Source organism: Eupeodes corollae, chromosome 1 (genome assembly GCF_945859685.1).
Source record: "Eupeodes corollae chromosome 1, idEupCoro1.1, whole genome shotgun sequence".
Lineage (NCBI taxonomy): Eukaryota > Metazoa > Arthropoda > Insecta > Diptera > Syrphidae > Eupeodes > Eupeodes corollae.
The window spans coordinates 109,089,290-109,109,119 of NC_079147.1; the positions used below are offsets into that span (position 1 = coordinate 109,089,290).

The 19,830-nt window shown below is 34.0% G+C and overlaps 1 protein-coding gene across 1 annotated transcript in view; it reads left to right on the plus strand.

The window, feature by feature from the left end:
- Positions 1-5,632: 5,632 nt before the first annotated feature.
- LOC129941441 (GATA-binding factor C-like) overlaps positions 5,633-19,830 on the plus strand; it is a 51,935-nt gene continuing 37,737 nt past the window's right edge. The window contains exons 1-3 of the mRNA XM_056050066.1: positions 5,633-5,896; positions 6,253-6,829; positions 17,917-18,060. Coding sequence (XP_055906041.1) covers positions 5,636-5,896; positions 6,253-6,829; positions 17,917-18,060 — 982 coding nt within the window. The 5' untranslated portion in view covers positions 5,633-5,635. The remainder of the gene's footprint in view (positions 5,897-6,252; positions 6,830-17,916; positions 18,061-19,830) is intronic.

A 19,830-nucleotide genomic window follows, 5' to 3' on the forward strand; every position in this document is an offset into this window, starting at 1 on the left:
GCGTTTTATAACGGTTTTCAACTTAACTATCTTACAAAAGTTTCCTTTTTTTTCTACCATCATCATGTACTTACTGACTTACTACGATTCTCGAGAATATGTCAAATTGGAAATAAAAGAAATTGGCAGCTGCTGCCTTCTAATGGGTGTGATGTTAAACATGCATATTTTGTTTGTACTCGCATATAAGGCCCCCTCCCATTTTTAACCCTCTTTTAGATGAAAAATCGGAGATAACTTTTTGTATGCTTATAAAGGTATGATGCAAAAGCCATCTGGCTGGGCTTTATATGATGGTCTAGGGACAATATTGTCTTCTTCTCCGTCTAGGTAAACGAACGTCCATTTTTGTTATTTGTTTAAATAATACATGACCGAGGCTGATGAGTGTCTATAACACATTTAACAGAGGGGTTGGTTAACCCCATTTCTTACATATATTTCTATAAATATGCAATGAAAAGCTAAAAGAAAAAACATCCTTAAAAAAGTGTAAACAAAAACTAAATGAGGCCTTCGAGATGAAGACGTTTAAAAATCTGTGTCATCTTGATGAAAACGCAGAGGCACTTTTATCAGAGAGAGTTAGAGGGATAAGAAGAAACCTCATTAGTTAATGCAAAATAAAAAATACCTTACAAGCCATTAACTAATGCACCAAAGTGAATAAAGATCCTGGGAGCATGATAAATTTATTCGTATACACCATCTTTGACGCGTCAAAAGATGACACCTTTTTCAATTAGTCAAATGAATTGCTTTTCAACACTCTCGATTTTTATTTTTCTCATCAAAGATCAAATCCCGGGCGCCATTTTTATTTTTCTTATCAACGATACAACATCTATATCTTGGTATGAAACATTTTCGTCTGACACTTCACTACAGCTATATACATCGTCTCATTGTGCAGGACAAAAAGAAAAAGGATTGCAATTTTCGACGAGCGTCACATAGGTCCTATAGAATTTCTTACTGTGTTTTTGTTGAACAGGGGAGAGGGGAGAGGAAACATATATAGAAATTGAATTCAATAGGCTGAAGCTGAACCCTTTTTTTATATGACAGTCTGGAAAAGTGTTGAGTGTTTTTCTAACTGACTTAACGACAAGACACTAAGCATATTGTTCCAATCGACAGAGAATTGAATCTAAAGTAGTATCTCACTTTTAAGATCAATCTTCTTCCGCAATCGGATTAAATGAGTGGATTCTTTTTATTTAATTCATTTTCATTCATTTACTCTCCACTTCGATGATGATGTTGATGATGATGATAATGATGTGATAAAAATCTTACGTTACGATTCGAAGCAAATGTGATTGGTAGGTCGGTCGTTTAGAAGGGTTCAAAAAACCGTAAATTCTGGTATTCTATTCTGTATTTTCAAGGGTTGACGGAAAATTGTGATAAAAGGGTCGAAAATACTGCCTACATGTAGGTATGTATATATTATAACGAGTCTATTAGAGGTTTTTCTTTATCGTCGTTCTTTAATCTCACCTGCCTTCCTTTTGGTAATGATAAAACATTACATAGAAGGATGGGTATTTATACAAAAGGGGATAATCAATCATATTAAATATGGGGAAATTACTATAAGGGAAGAAATTTCTTCTTTTTTTTCTGTCTGTCTTCTGGCTCTGGGGGTGCGAGATTCAAGTGAGTGAAGAAAACTTCTTGAATTCGTTTGTTAAACTCTCATTTCACCTGCTTTATAAAATAAGACTGTTTTTAATCCTTGAATTAAACACACAAACAAAAAACTGGACCTTGGCGGTTTGGTGATGTGTGGCGCGAGTCATCCTCACTCTTGTTTAAAGTAAGTTAGGTATGCATAGGTACACAAACGACTTAATAATAATCGACATGCACCTGCCCCAGTTGTTTGGTTTGTTAGTTGGAATATAAGAAGGTATAGAAGGCATACGTCTTCGTCGTCGTCTTCATCATCGTCATCGTCTTTTCGTGTTGCACTTCCAATTTAATTTTATATATTTTTATAAAATGTGTATATTTATGCAACTCGGAAAACGCAACGGTTTAAAGTACACTTCAACCACGATATTGCAATTTAATTGTTTATTTGTTTTAATTATATTGCTTAAGTTTTTATCCAAAAGTCTCGAGACTTTTATGCACATGTGGGTTACAATATATAGCAACTTAAGATTGTTATTGTTGTTTTTGACGATGTTAATAATAGACGCTACTGAACTACCTGTTATCACGATATATAGGGCGCCAAATATGCGATGTCTGTCTGAGATGAAATTGAAAGTGAAAATTGGCTCCAAAGTACATATATAAAAATGTACGCGTGCGCGCTCCTTATATTATTGTTATTATTGTTATTATTATTTTATTTGTTGTTTTTGTTTTTCTAAAAGAAATTCAAAAAAACCTGTGATAGCATAAGAAGCATGGTATGGGACAGGCCCCGTATAAATAATAAAACTCCATCACAGAAGCTTATGCAACATCAACTTATGTCAGAGATGCATGTAAGACAAAGTTGATTGTTGTCGTCATCGCACATAGCACGCGGTTAAGATAGATAGATGATGAATGAGTATATATATGAAATGGATGGGCGGTTGGTTGTTTGTTGCATGACTAAGGTGTTACCTGGTGATATGATGCAAATATACTTCTTTGCTATACATAAATTTACCATTTATGATTCACTGAACCGTTTATATGATGTACTTTATACAAGGCTTAAAGGTACTAACTTTATAAAGTTTTGATATATGTAAAGATTGCATGGTTTGCTCTATTTTGTTTTTAAGATTAAATAGAGCATTAAATGTTTTGTAAGAGTTTTGCACGAGCGATAGTGTAAAGCTCTCAGGAAATTAGTTTTGTACACATTGGGAAAACAGTTCTTGTTTTAAATCTTCTTTATGTTGGGTTTTACATTTTCGCAATTTGTCTCTTTTTTGAACATTCTGTAACTGGTATTTCTCCCTGCCACAGAAATCTTTCTATAGTCTTTCAAACTGCATAACTTAGTTTAACATTTGCCTTCAAAAAATACAACAAAGTAAGTGTTTAAGTAATATTTCTCTTGAACTTATTGAAGAACTCATAACCGATAGAATACAATGGTCTTTGCCAATGAGGTACATTTTGTTTGTTCTTTTTATTTATTTATACATTTCACAAAATTTCAATTAAGTGCTGCAAGAACTGCGTGAGAAAATAAACGAAATTCATACGAACCTTACACAAAACGAAAGAGTTGACCAACGAACTTGATTTTACAATTTAACCAAATATTATTACGTTGTGAAAGTTTTTTTTAAAGACGAAATTCTTATTGATACTTGTTTCAAAACATCCTTTTTTTTATATCTCGAAAATTCATTGTTGATACGATGAAATTCTATTAAAAAATATTGTTTGTTGTAAAACTTCTTTTAATAGTGTGTCTTCTTATGTTTTCGCAATTTGTCTCTTTTTTGAACATTCTGTAACTGGTATCTCTCCCTGCCACAAAAATATTTCTATAGTCTTTCAAACTCCAAGACTTAGTCTAACATCTGCCTTCGAAAAATACAACGAAGTAAGTGTTTTAGTATTTTAAGCCCTAAACTTATTAAAGATTCATAACCGATACAATACAATGGTCTTTGCCAGTAAGGTGATTGTTTTCAATTACAGTCATCACCTCTTGCTTGCAATCAATCCAAATCATCATCTGTTTTTTTGATGCTATAACTCTATCACAAGATTATGTGTTCATCGATAATTTGTTACAATTCATCATAAGGCGTAAATTTCCTCTCGACGTACGTGTTTGAATTCAATTGTACGAGTATATATTTCTCAATGAAATTAAATCTACCATCATTGCACGGATTTACCCATATAATTTGCCATCTATATATATACAAAAAAAATAATAACTTCAGCCCTTTCTGTGAATCATCTTCAAAACAAAATCATCATAATATGGTATACAATGCTCCCTGAAATTTTCAGACGAGAAATTACATGAAGCACTCCCCACAGTTTTTGGTTTACTTTACTCTCAACGAAAGGAAGTAAGACAAAAGTGTGAAATATACCTACTGAAAGTCCACAACCCAAAATAGATATGTATATAAGTCTCATAAAACAACAAATAAAACCAAGGAAAAAAAGTATATTCTATCAAATTAAATATTATCTCAAGATGATTGTACGATCCTTGGACTTAAAGAGCTTCTACTACACCAACTCTTCACAATCGATCGCGGGCTGTGAGGAGTTAAAGCTATACATTCAATCTGTGGCAAAAGGTAAACGAACGGACAGACATCATCAGGCAGTGATCGTGAAACAACAACAACAACTACAACAATAACCCAACCAACCAACGATCATCGATCTTCCATTCGTATCCATCTCTTCGCTCTCGACGGATGACGATCAGTCTGCCATAATATCTATAATCAGGTCCACGTACATATAATATTGGCAAAAAGCTGTTATTAGGATAATCAAATGGGAATTATCGTGCCAACTGATCGATCGTGGCAGATCACCGTCATTCGCGTCGATCATCTGGTATAGAGATGGACAACACGGATCATGTGAAGGATATGGCATCAGTCATCTCAAATGCCAGAGAACTATACCTATTACCTATATCTTTGAGTATATATATACATTTTCTTTTGGTGCGACACTTGAAGTTATAGATGCCGATGACTTTGACTTTAGTTTCTGCGACGACGATCGAAGCGACGGCCTGCATAGAGGCTTTACACGCATATTTGAGTGCTTCTGATTCGAGATTTAAGCTCCTATATTATAATAAATCCCCTTGATCCCTAGATGGTATATTACATAAATCCGTGCATAAATCTCACTTGGTGTCCGTTAAATTATATGCTGCGTAAAAGCCTTTACCGGGTTTTGGGGCTATCGGCAAGTTCTTTCTCGCTCCCTTCCTCTTTCTCTCATAGCTATACCAACTCCTTTATTTTTTGGGGGGAAATAAGTCTTAACGCGATTGTTTATGATACAAATTAAACAATTTATGACAATCGCCCTGCCAAACAGAAGCTTCCGGCTATATCTCCTTGCGCGCGCAGTCCACGAAAAGTGTTTGAAATTATATACACACACAAACGATATAGAAAGAAAACGGTTCGTAGCAAAAGCAGCAGCAGCAGCAGAAATACAACAGGCAGCCCGCACAATGCCCATACATACATCTGCATCTGAATTTTTGCGTTATTTTCTTTCCTTTGAGTTGGATACTGGCTGTGCAGAGGCCCAAGTTGGGGCTCTGTGCAAACGGACTATTATCTGGTGTATTTGCCTCCTGGATAAGAAGTCCCATACCATACTTTTGAATCGTCGATGCCAATATTCAAAGGATCGCTGCTGTTGCTGATGCTGCATCTCACCATGCGCCGCCGCCATTGCGGTGATGTATGATCTTATTCTTTGGCGTAATTTCAACTATTAAAAAGCAAAAATGTTTATTACAAAAAATTACATACCCTCTGGTGGTTTATTTTATATTGATTCTATACCTATTTTTCTTTCTTTTGTTCTTGTTGTGTTTTTGAAAATAACAAAAATATTTATAAACTAATAATTTTTGTTTTTTTTTTTTTGTTTTATTTTAGCTTCACGAATGCCATCGTCACATACATCGCCTCAGGTATGCCGACCACACTTTCATCCGCCCTTAAGTTCATGGTTAACCAGCGATCATAAATCATTTCCGCCTGGCAGTCCGTGGGGTAGTCCGTTTGCATGTCCACAGGATCCGCAGGATAAAATTGGCGGCCAAATACAAAGCCATCAAACGGGCCAGCATTCATTTCCATTCCCTCCAACACCGCCAAAGGACTCTACGCCCGATTCAGTACAAACAGGCCCATCCGAATATCAGGTAACGGTTTTGTTCCTTCTTTGTTTTTATATTAATTAAGATCTTTTTTCAATTTCAATGTATATTGCCAGAATTATGCCAAAAAATTTATGAAATTGAAATGAACATTATATAAAATGAAAGAGTTGAGCAGCGATCTTCATTTTACAATTTAACCAAATATTATGAAGTTGTGAAAGGTTTTCGAATATAATTTGTATTGATGCTTGTTTAAAACCATCGTTAAACCTAAATAATTTATAGAAATAGGCTCATAGATCATAGTTCTGGCAAAATTTTGCATCCTTAAAATTTAAAAAAATTAATTCTTGTTGTTTTTCTCTCTTTTTTCATACAAAAATCAACACAAATTTTAGGCTGCTGTGAACGCATTCATGCATCAAGCACAAGCATCAACTACCTCACTTAACGATACAAGTTGCGCATTGGATATCAAACCAACGATACCAAACGGTAATGTCGGAGTTGGTGGCGGAGGCGGCATCGGTGGAGTATCAAATCAAGTTCCTGCGCCCAAACAACGCGAAGGTACGAATGCGGGTAACAGTAATAGCAATAACAACAACAATACCAGCAGCAATAATCACAATACGCATGGGGCTAGCAATAATAATAATAACAACAACAATAATAATAATAATAATCATTCAACAAGTAATAATAATAATAATAATAATAATTCAGCATTAAATGGTGGTGCAAGCAGTTTATTTGATAGTACACAAGCTGCATATGGGGTAGGTGGCGGCGGTGTAGGTGTAGGAGGCAGTGTTGGTTATGAACCTAGTTATGCTGCAGCATATCACCATCACCATCATCACCACTCTCATCATCAGGCAGCAACGGCTGGAATGTTTCAAACAGCAGCCAGGCAAGCGGGTATGAGCAGCCAAGATGTGAAACCACAAAGGACGAAGCCACGCACAAGTGCCGGTAAGACTAAATACATATGGTGTGGGTGAATATTTATTGTTTTTATATCAAAAAAAAAGAAGAAAAAGTAACTTAAAGTATATGTTTTATTTTTTTTTTACTTATTTTATATATTATTTGTTTAAATGTTTGTTTGTTCAATTCAATTCTGTATAGTTTCCCATTTGTTTCTTTTTTCTCTCATTTATTTATGATAATTTGTTTATATATTCTTACACAAAATTTTATGTTTTAAAGAAGACCAAAAATAATAAGAGGACAGAGGGTATTTTCACACGAAGAATAAATCTTAGATTACACTTTGCAATCCACAACGTGCATTTCTTAAAACTGCTTGACACTTCCTTTTTATTCTAATCCGACAAAAATGTTTGTTTTCTAAAAAAAGCTAAACAGACTAAGGTCCTTTAATTTGTGTGAAATAATTATTTAAATTAATTATTGCAAGAATTTCGGCAAAATCAGGACTCCAATCACCTTCAGTGTATGTGTACTATGTACGTTTATTTTTGCAAAAACAAACTAAACATGAATTTAGGAAAAATACGAAATACACGGATTTTAATAACTCACCTTGATTCAAGGCTTTCACACGATGTTTTTTGCACCCTTGAGCACGATTTCCTGTTTTTTTTTTTAAGTCACGCACCTCATTTGAGGTGAATCGCATATTTACATATGTATCCTCTCCCCATACGGGTCCATATATAATGACTTTTTTCCATCATCACAAAATGACGTGAATTAGCATGAGAACAAATTCTGACGCATGAAATTTGCCCTCTTTTCACTTACTCGTAAATATCTTAAGTTCTTATACCTTTATATAAATTTTGCTTGCATAAAGTAATAAATGTTTCTGCACATTATTCCTTGAAGAGCAACAACAACAACAAAAATTCACCCACCCATCTCAAGTATGCAACAAAAACAGACACAAATTTCAGCACCAGCTTCTTTTCGAACTGTGATGAGATGAGTTTATAGGAAGCTTTGCATATCTTATCCTTAAAATCCACACCACCCGCATATTATTTTACCTCGTGTATTTTTTTCTTTTTTTTGTGTGTGTTCAAAAATCGAAAATAACAAACTATAAACGTAATAATGAATAGGATGATTCTGGTACAGCACACAGCACACAGAAGCACCAGCATCAGTAAAAAGAGGGAACTTCGTAAGCAACCAGGATGGGAAAATTTACTGACGCTTGCTGGGACATATATTTTCAGGTGACAGCGCCTTTTTGTCTTAACGACAACCAAGAAGTCGACGATACGATACGACGACGACGATGAGGTTCTTCTGTGTGGTGTCGTTTTTTTTTGTTTGTTTCTTGAGAATCCTTCTTTACGACTTCTTTTTCCTTTTCGATTCCCAAAAACTCCCTATATCTATACAAGTGGAGTCTTTAAAAACTGTCTTTGCAATCAGCCAGCAGAATTTTTACAAGGCCTTCTTCTCTTGTGCACTATCGCAGTTTGTGCTTATTTTTGTGTGTTTTATTTCTGTTTTTGTTGTTGTTGTTGGGTTGTTTTGTGTTTTTGGTATATGTCTTTTGTGTCATCCTCTCGTGTACCCACAACAAGATACTACTCGGCTCGAAATAACATGTGTCCAATCGATGCAGTTAACCTTTATGGTTATTTTCATTGTATTTTAGGCGCATCTCTCGTATAGCCTTAAACTCTTGAAAAAAATAAACACACTCATACACCGTTTATTGTTGTTGTTGTTCTTTTAATTTTATTTTTATTGAAGTTATGATACTCAGAGGTATAACTTGTCTATATACCGCGCCTTTTTTATTCGTCTGCTCTCTTATAGTCAGGTGCAACTATACACATTCAATTCAAAAAACCCATCATCAAGGTGCAGATAGTTACCACATTCTTTGCATTCTATTTTTGTTTTGTTCTTGTTTATTATTTTCTGTACACACACCAAAAAAAAGGAGAAAATCAAAATAAAACATTATGTTGATTTATATTCATGATTTAATTTTATTTAAGTGTTGAATTTATTTTTTGATCTTTATATTGTTTCAAAAATTTCTTCGATTTTCGTTTTATGTTCACTTATTATTTCTCTTTTTAATTTTTGTGATGTTTTGTTTTCTGTTCAAGTTTACTCACATCATGTGTCTTTGTCTTGCTCACGCACACAAAATTTTATGCTAAGCTTTTGTGTTGATTTCGGCTTCTGATATCAATGATTGATGTTGATAAAAAAAAAACAAATTTAAATTATAATATTAATTAATTGTGGTGTGTGCATGCACTTGATCTCTCTTTGCTTTTATTCGCATAATTATGTGTGAATATCTACATATATAATACCTTAAAACCACAAACATTAAATTAAAAATTAACAAAATTAAATACGTTCATGCACGCAGTATGTGTAATTAAATATTAAAGAAAATAATCAAACAATTAAGAACGTCAAACATTATTTTCCAAAAAAAAAACTCTTAGAAAACCAATTAAGCCAAAGGCATTCTCAATCTTATAGGAACTAACTTGAAAGTCTTCTAGGTTTTAAGAACAAAAATTAACCTTATCTACATATATGTTTCAACTTTATTTAATAATAGAAATTCTTAGGAAAAACATAATATTCATATAACAAATGAAAGAGCTGATACCCGAACTTGATTTTATTTTAAATCCTGTAGAATTTGTTCAACTAAATATATAAATAGGCCAAGTTACAAACATTTTAGAAGAACATAATTTAAAAAGAAAATTCAAAAATATAAAAGTAAATTTTGAATATAACATCATTTTGAAATTAATGAGAAACAAATAAAAAATAATCTAATTTTTCCAAAATCATCAAAACATCATATTAAAATTCTCCCATATTATAATCCCTTTCTGAATTATTGTTTTTTTCTTCAAATATTTAATGAGAAATAGAACCAAATTCTTCGACTTCTCAAAAATCAGAAAACCCTAAGACCTTTTTAATGTTTAAAAAACAAAAAACACGTATATTTACACTTTATCAAACCATAAAATATTCACTCGATCTCTCTCTCGCTATACGTAGCTATATAGGCAATATAATAAGGTTATAGGTAATAATAATTACTCACTGTTGTTAGTATAACCTTGTCTATAAAAACCATGTCAATCTCTCGCCTGGTTACAAACATAAATCTTTTAAATGCCCTCGAAGCGCTCTACAAGTATCCCTGATTTTTTCCTTTGAAAAAAGACTCACTCCTGTTCTCTTATTTCCAATTACAGTTATATTTCGTAATAATTGTAACCAAAAATAAGAGAAAAAATATGTCAACTATGATACACTGCCCACAAAATAACAAATACAAAAAAATAAAGGAGGAGGCTATAAAAGACTTGAGGAGACACAGTAGAAAAGGTCACACACAACAAAAGCAATTCTTATTATTACATTTTTTGTTTGTTGTTTAAAGGCAACATCATTAACTTACTGATTTATTAGCGGTCACCTCGTAACCAACAGGTAAACCAACTTAAATACAATAAAACAAAAAATGAATTCCTTATAGCTGGCTGGCTGGGCTGGATGGCTTCCCTCTTAGGCTATAGTGAGAGAGAGGTTCACATTCATATACCAACAACAGCATCCACCACACATTGTCTTGAAATAATAATAAAACAAAAACAAAAATAAAATAAAACAACCCAAAAAACAAACAAGAAACAATAAAAATGAAATTAAAAGGAAAAATCAAAATTTTGAAATCTACCGTTTTACCTGTTTATAATTGTGTGTATTTTTTAGTTTAACGACAACTAAAATAATTTAAAAAAAAGAAGACAATTTTTTCTTAAAAACTGTCTGGGTCAGGGTCTATAAGGAAAACCATCGTCATCATCATCCAGACGTTGTTGCTAGTTGGGTTGTTTGGCCAGAAGGCAAATCATTTTCCACGGCCATGCCATTAACCGCGACCACAACTGCGACTTCGACTGCGACCACTGTGCACCATGCCTGCCGCGTTCCATGAGACATTTCAACAAGATTTCAAATTTATATGTCGTCCGCGTGTCGTGTTGTCACAGTGTTGTCTCGCACGGTGCAGCATGGTTCTTCAGCGTCGTATTTGTATATTTTATATCAACCATAAGCAGTAAGCACCATCAGGTAACCAGCAGCAGCAGCATCATCTGCATCTTATGGTATCTGAAAGAAAAATATAGCAGTTTATAGAAGCTCCATCCAGCTATACAACAACAATAAAAAGAAAAACACACACAAAATTCACTGAATAGCCAGTGGTCATCTTCGTTATAATTATTTTACCGGAATTCCTCGAAGTAAAGGCTTCTTGCCATGGTTACCAACTGATATTTATGCATTCTTATTTAAACAACATTCTCATTTAAACAACATTAACGTGTTGTAGACAAAAACTTTGCCAGGCAACATCTTAAAAGCTATACTTTCTTAAGTTGCAAATGTTTGTTTCCACTGAAAGTTTTTTAAGGACATTTTTATTAAATGAAACTAAGGTTAACCCTCAACTTGACCTCAAAAAATTTAAGTGTTTTAATATGGAATTATCCAAGTTGGCAATACTTTTCTCCCTAAAGTCGCATCTGTTATATTGCGTGATTTTATATCCGTTCAGTATTAACATATACATGAGTATGCATATATTTTTTGGATGATCCCGATCCTCTAATATCCATATACATATATGTATACCTTTGCTATATATGAAGATACCTTTGGGTTGTCTTATCTTGTTTTTATTTGACTTGTAAATTAATAAAAATTTAATTTATTTAACTGCTACCGAACCAAAAGCAATAAAACATAAAATATCGAGAATTATGGATTTTAAAAGATCCCAAGACAACCCAGCATCTTAAGTCTGAGCCTGGTTTGATTTTGTATTTGTCCCTTTTTTTGTTTGTTTAAAAATATAAAATTATTTAATTGGTGGCGTTTATGCTGGCGACAGACATTAATATGCGACTAGCGAGAAATCGACTTGGAGTATCAGCTAATTAGTTGTTAAATGAACAATAAAAACAAAACAAAAACATTATGCAAAACACTATAAAACAAAATTAAATAAATAACAAAACCCACACCCCAAATACAAACACAAATGTGACTTCGAGTGACCATCATATCGCATCAGACGATAAGAATGTGATATGTGCGATTAAACAACTTGTAATTGAAATCGTTTGACATTCCACTGAGTAACTGTGTTTCTGTTTCTGTTATTATTATTTTTTTTTGTTATAAAACAAATGAGGAACTAACTTTTATACTCACTGATTAAGTCGGTGAATAATTAGTAAGAAAGTATCATCATTATTCTATTCTTATTACACCTTCCTATATGAAGTATAAAAAAACAAACTATACAAGCTACGAGCTGTTTATGACAATCCTTAAAATTCCTGGTGGTAAATATTTTTATATTTTTTATTTTATCTACTACTACACTACATCATCGTTGTAGCACGTATTTAAGATTTATTTGTCGTCATAGTCTTGGGGTTCTTTATTTTTTAACATACTATATATCTATCTATACGAACCAAAAAGTGACATTCAGAACCAGGTTAAATAAAAATATAGAAGGCCCAGGTTGGTTGGGATTTCGGATTTCCACGAAATTGAAATCACTAAAAACCTAAAACATACTTTCATACATTCGACTATACGAATGAGGAAGAAGAAACTCGACTCGGTAGGGGTTCGCCTTAAATAAAGGACATCGTGTCTGAATTGTGTCACAACACCATAGCCCAGCGACAGTCAGACAGTCATACAAAAATGATAAAAATATACAAAAATATACAAACATACCTATACAATACATTCGTATGTATGTATGTTTGTTTATAAAAAAAAAAAATAAAAAAAAAAAACAGAAAATGTTTAATGACATTTGGTCAGGGAAGACACCATGGACGGAAGCCATCCATAATGAACAAAACTTCAAAAAAAATATTACTATAAAGCTGCGCTGTTGCATGCATGTCCTTGTGGACAGATCAATAAAAAACCAAACGCTCTGTATGACAGTTCTTTTTTAAAGAAATATTATATTTAGTTTAGGTATTTTCAATATGAAGCTTATGTATGTCCCCATTTATACATCAGCCCCAGAAGAAAGTAAAACTCATCGCGAGTTATTAATGGTTCTGACAAAAAGGATATGTCAAAATATTACTTCTTCTTATAAAGTCGGAAAAAGAATGTTAAGTTGTATGTATGTATGTTGGTTTTATTTTTCATGTCAGTTTTTAAGTGAGAAGTTGGATATCAATCATCAAGTTTTATTTAGTGCCCATCAGTTTTGTGTGTTTTTCGACAGAGTTGTGCAAAAGTTATCACCCATTATTGGAAGGTGCTCCAAGCACTTTCTATGGTCAACAAATTATATTTAAAAAATGTACACTTAAATAGATTTTTTGTTTTAAAGTAAAACATACTAAAGCCTCCTGTACACGGCAACTTCATGCAACCTGTGACTACAATTAATAGTTCTCCGTCTTATTTTCTTTAAATGAAGCCTCTTCGTTTGAGACAAAAAGCTCAAATTTCAAAATTTTCATTGAACACTTATTTTTAATAAAAATCGACCAACATACTTCTGTAGGATTTTATACACACATAGATGCACAACACATGTGTTTTGTGTACCACTCTGTTTTGAAATAATCTTAGCACACATAAAATCTGCACAGAAATAGAGAATGTTGAATAAACCTTGAGTTTTTATAACAATCTGTTCTAATTTAAAAAGTTGTTCTACTCATTTTGATTGTTTGGGGCTTAAATACCGTTATAATGGCTCTTAACTCACAATGTTTGACTTTTTTCTTCAACAAAGAGATTATGGTCCTCCGGCATTACGAATACATATCAGTATACCCTGTCAAATACAGTAGAGATTGGTTTCTTAACCGTACAACATGAATGTGAAAGGTTTAACCAAACTTTTCTGGTTACTGTAGGAGTCATTCAAGATTACAACCTTTTAGAAAATTACTCTGCAAGAAGGTTGAATTGTATACCCTGTCAAAAACCGAAGAGATTGGCTCCTTAACCGTACAACATGAATGTGAAATGTTTAACCAAACTTTTCTGGTAACTGTAGGAGTCGTTCAAGATTACAACCGTTCGGAAAGTTACTCTTCAAGAAGTTCGAACTTTCTTAGAAATTGAGAACTAGGGCCTAGTGACTTACAATTCTTAATCTTTCCTGTGTGCGAGTTATGTTGTCAGATATGAAGGGGACATATTGTTTTAAGCCGAATCCGAAAAACTAATTTGAAAAACCACATTTTATGACAAGAATTACTCTTGGCGGTGTGTCAATGCCTCGTGAGAGGCAGTATCCGTGAAAAACAAAACTTTAGGTGGCACAGGCAGGCATTGAACCCAAGACCCTAGACAGTCCTACGCACTAAAAATGCCACGGGTAGTACTTTCTAATTAAGACATTTATTTAAAAATTTAAAGCTTCAGCTTCATCTTTATTTTACTTGAATTAAGAAAATATTGCGGGATTCTTAAGGATGGGACGTCTTAAGTCAAGAAAATGCATTTCGGGTTTTTGATTTTGTGTGACAACCTTTTAGGTATTTTGTCTCTTATGTTTAACAACGACAACTTGTTTAACAACGACAACTTGAGTCTAAAACAAAGTGTCCAATACAATTTTAGTCTAGTCTTTAGACAAAAAGACAGACAAATTAATATTTGTTTTGGTAATAACGACTTGAGTTGATTAAGTCTGTGTAACCAGCTCACAGCTGATTCGAGCCAAATAAAATGACATTTGAATCGCTTAATTAACTCTGTAGTTCACCACCAAGCGTTACTAATCCAAAAAGTCATTCTTAAATTTAATTAATTATGCATATGTCTATATACGAAGTATGTATAGATATAAAATAGAATGAATTAAATTATCAATTTAAATTATTTTAGACTTTTTTAGAAAAAACCTTTCACACATCTAATAATATCTAAAGGTTTACCAGATACCTTCTATGCCTATGCAACTTCCCATAAAATGCACATATTTACAGACAGTAAAAAGGTACTCAACGTTACGAGCAAGCAAAGCTCTTTGGATGTATCAAACGACACACAAACAACGAGTATCATCAAAACTAATGACCCTAAATGCTAATTTGCATTCGACTTTAGCGCGCGGTCATGCTGCGGGAACACGTTGTTTTTGGGGGCTGAAAATTGTTAACCAGTCTTAGCCACAAGTCGCAGCCGTAGTAACATCATCAGCTACAAAAAACTATCTACCATACATATGTATGTACGAGTATGTAGCTGTTGTTCAACGCACTCTCTTCGAATTCTTGGTGGTTTTAGTGCGCGGGTGACTAAGACCTTTATTATATTATGAAGAAAAGGAGAAAAAACCATGGAAGCGGAAATGATGGATACATTCTCTCATTTTAATAACTTAAAAAAAATAAAAACAAAATTAAAATAAAAGGAAATGACTTAAAACCACCTACAACAACAGAAACTCAGAAACTAACTACGACTACAAATTCCACCATGCGCTTCTACCTTAAGACCTTAAAGTTGGTTATTTGTTTATAATGGCAACAACAATAAAAAATCGCAATGTGCTTCTCTTTTAATATATGTAAACGAGCGAGAAATAGCAAAAGCACCGTAAAGAAGTTACGGAGTCTAGAGAATTAGTAGAGTAAGGTATTTGTTGCATAATTATTTGGGAAGCCTCAATCTAATAAATCAAGTGGTCAGTGATGTAGTGCACTTTATTAATGATTTTACTTGTAGCAATTTTTAAATAAAAACAAACAAAAAATACCAGAACAAAAAACAATTATGAATTTCGTTGATATGAAATTTTCACTAGAAGGAGTTATACTCATCTAAAGCTGCCCTTACACAGCCGAATTGCTAACACAGAACCAATTCGAAAGTTGTGATTAGACTTTTTCAATTTTGATTTTTCGTTTAAGAAAAGTCTCAGGGTGTCTGGGGAAGATTTTTGTATTACGTATTATGAAATACGATTATTTCAAAAACTACTAAACGGTGCGGGGGGGGTCTTGTCATTATAATCAGTGATCGTGCAGATTTCTCAGTCAGTGCCCAAGCGAGCATCATGCGTTCGGAATTGAGCCATTTTTCAAGAGTAAGGATTCGTTAGGATTCGTACGTAACTGCGCGTCTACAGTTTTGATCATACTTCGGTATTTGACGAATAAGTGATGGTCAAAGACACTTAGGCTATTAATATTCCGGGCCCCAGTCGATCTTCAAGGACTCCCTAAAATATTGAAGTGGTTGAAGAGAGTTTACGTAAAAATCCATGACTTTCGATACAAAAAAAGAAGCCTCACTGCGACTTCCAAGAGCGGTTTTTCATGAAATTTTAAACGAGGCTCATTTTCAGGGCACGTTAATAAACAAAGCTGCCATTATTGGGTTCCAAGAACTCCAAGAATCAAGGCGACAAATGTCAATAGTGACAATTACTGACGAATGATTTCATTTTGACGAACCTGTAAGTTTATTCATCGCTTTCAACCAACAAGATGGTTTGACACACGGCTAGAGATTAGATGATTTTGCTTCGGGAAGTTTTCGAAGTTCTTGAAACTTATCAGTTCTTGAAGTTCTAGAAAACTTATCAGTCCCTTTGGGGACATCTCGTAGCCACCAAGGTTCCCAGACTTTACTTTCAATAGAGAACCTAGAAACTCTTATTCTTCATAGAAAATAAACAATAGTTCGAAGTTTCACAGAAGAATTGTGAGATCAGCTATTTCCTATTAGAAATTAGAATCCCTATAGTATCTGGGAAAATAGGGCAAAAGGTTCAAATAATAATAAGTTCAAGAAATTTAATGTTTTTTAATCGGCACAAGATGTCATCTTTAGTACCACAATAATGGACTTTGCTGGGTCTTCTCCTGCTGCTACTAACTACTTTGAACACATTTCAGAACTTTAAGTAAAATTTTAAGCTCATTTTAGTAAATTATCAAGACAAAATTTAAAAAATTGTAACATCTTTCCAACGTTAACATTTTAGTAACTTACTTAAGGTGATGCTACAGTCCTGTGTGAACTAGGGCCAACTAAACTTCTCCCTAGGTAGATGTCTCCAGTTGTGCGCACTAAGTTGGGTGGGATCACTTTCCACATGTGGGCACCACATGATCCACGGGTCTTCCTCTACTGTCTTGTGGGTGTGGATTCGAAGACTTTCCGGGTCGAAGTATTTGCTTCCATGTGCTCTACATGACCAAGCCACCGCAGTTGTTGGACTTTTACCCTTCTGGTTAAGTCTATGTCGCTGTGCAGCCCGTTCAGCCCTAGGTGCTTCCATCCGCTTTTGTCATAGTCTATGCTTTTGGACCGTAAAGCAGGACTGGGATGATGATTCTCTTATATAGCGACACTTTGGTCTTTACTACTCAACTGCTTTTTTAGCCTAAAGAAACAGCGGTTAGTAAAACATCTTGTACATGAGCTACGAACTGCGAACTTTGGAAGATCGCATATTTTGACTTTTCTTTCACATGAGCTTTATTTCTATCCGCAGACAGCGACAAATTGTCAATTTATAATTACCCTTTTCGACAAACAAAACAAGAGTTGTATAATTTTGGGGTTAATTTGAGCGCGAACAATTTATTCGTTGCAGTGTGGATGTGTATGTAGTGTATGTGGAACGCAAATAGAGTTTGACAGTTCGTAGCAACCACACTGCAATTCGTTACTTCCAAGTTTTTACAAACTTGTCTTGTTTTAGAGAACAAAAGGCGATAGCAGACTTAAGCCCTGTTAACACCAGTTATTGAAATCATGATCGTTCCTCATATTGCTTTTGTTTGCTTTTTTACCATTGATTCAATTTGAAAACAAAAAAATAAATATTTTTATATAAAAACAATAAATTACAAAAGTCATACTTATTAAACTTAATCAATTTTTTTAAACGTTTTCCATTCTTTAAAAATTTAAAAAATATCTATGAGATATAAATTTTCCTTCTTTTTTGATTTTTCATATTTTGTTTTTTTTTTTTCTTTCTTTTTCTCTTAATTTAACAGAAGGACGAGAATGTGTAAACTGTGGCGCCACATCAACGCCATTATGGCGAAGAGACGGAACCGGACATTATCTATGTAATGCATGTGGATTGTATTATAAAATGAATGGACAAAATCGACCACTGATAAAGCCAAAGCGAAGACTGGTAAGTATCTACAACGAACTGCAAATTTTATAAACATAAAACTTAGGAAATAAATGAGAAGATTTCTAAAAACAAAGGAACAACCGATATAAGTTTCTACCCTTAGGTTAAATTGTTTAAACGGTTTCTGAACAAGACCATACAATTTTTTTAACAAAAGGTGAATAACCTTATTTTAACCCTTTAACATCGCGTCGTCGTTGTTATGATGAGTTGAGATCTTCAGTTTTTCGATCATCTCTCTCAGGATACCATCTTGTGCACATTTTCTTACCAAATTCCTTGCCAATATTATAGCCAAAAGGGCGTGTAAAGTTGTCCCTACATATATATTCGTCAATTAAAAAATATAATATCAGACCTCTATTTTTCATCCAATTTTTTTATATAAATTTTGATGAGAAAGATGAGAACCAAAACCTTCATCCAAAGAGGAGCCTTCTTAATTACACAAAACAAATCATTAGAAAATAAAGAAGAATCCATAAAACAAAAAATAAGAAGAAAAAGAAAAAAGAATCTGAGAAAAAAGGTTTTTTTTGGGAATTTCTTGTTATGAAGAAAATCGATTGCCTGCACGCGTGAGTTTTATGTAAATTTTTCTATCTCCAGGGTGGTTTTCAAGAGACATTCATTGAATTGGACATCTCAAATGTCATAATAGTGTCGTCTGTCTCGACATTGTGGTCATTTTCGTTGTCGTTGTCCGTCGTCGTCTATATATTTTTTTGATTCCAAGAAAAATTCCAAGAGAGAGGGAATGAATCCAAATCCGAATGGACCTACGACCTACCTTCCAAATGAAGAATAACTCTGATTTCCCAAATTCGAAAGTATCACATATGTGATAGCTTTTTTGATTGTTGTTTTGTGGGATGCGTGGCGCCATCACCTCCATATCATCATCATCCAATATCCCAAAAGAAAAAGACCCCAAATTGACACGAAAGATTATAGTGCGCCTATATCGTATCTCTGCTGATGCTGATGGTGATGGTGATGCCCATCATCTGCATCTCTATTCTCTTACCTGTAAATGCATATATGTGCGGGGCCCGGCCGCAGCCCCTCCTCTCTGGTGCTTCTGCGGCTGCTGCTGCTTCTGCTGGTTGGTGATTTCCATAAATTTCCTATCTAAAACCTTCAGATTGAGTGTTAAACGGTGAACATAAATATTTAAATTAATTAACGAGGGTTTTTCACCGTCTCATCGCAACTTGGTCTCCGTCTCCGTCTTCGTTTTCTTTTTTTAGTCTTTTGTGGTATTTGAAGACCATTCAAGAAGACTACCTTTCTATAGGTTTGTATGTAGCAACAGCAGCAGCAATTTGAATGATGTGCAGCCATCTTTATTCTTTTGTTTTGTTTGTTTTATTTTTTGTTTTGTCGCCTGAAGAAGGAAGAAAGTTCCATTACTCCTTGAAGCGGTCAGTAGGTAGGTATGTATAGGTATAGGTACACCTTTGTAATACTTCTGAGCTGAAAGTTGGACAGCGCAAAAACTTTTGCATGGTTCGCGGTTGGACAGCACAGGAGACACATTTAACTTGAATATACCCTCCTAATTACCATTCGAGCCAGCACAGTGCATCAGCACCGCGCAGCGCAACGAGGACCATCCATCCGTTGATCGCGTTGGAACGGAAGTCTTTCTACTTCTTTTGTGCTTCTTTATATTGTTCTCCCCCTGAACTATCTCAAGGCTTTGCGGACACAAATACTGGGTGGCAATTGAATTGATTTAAGGTTACAAGGCATATTTCGGTTT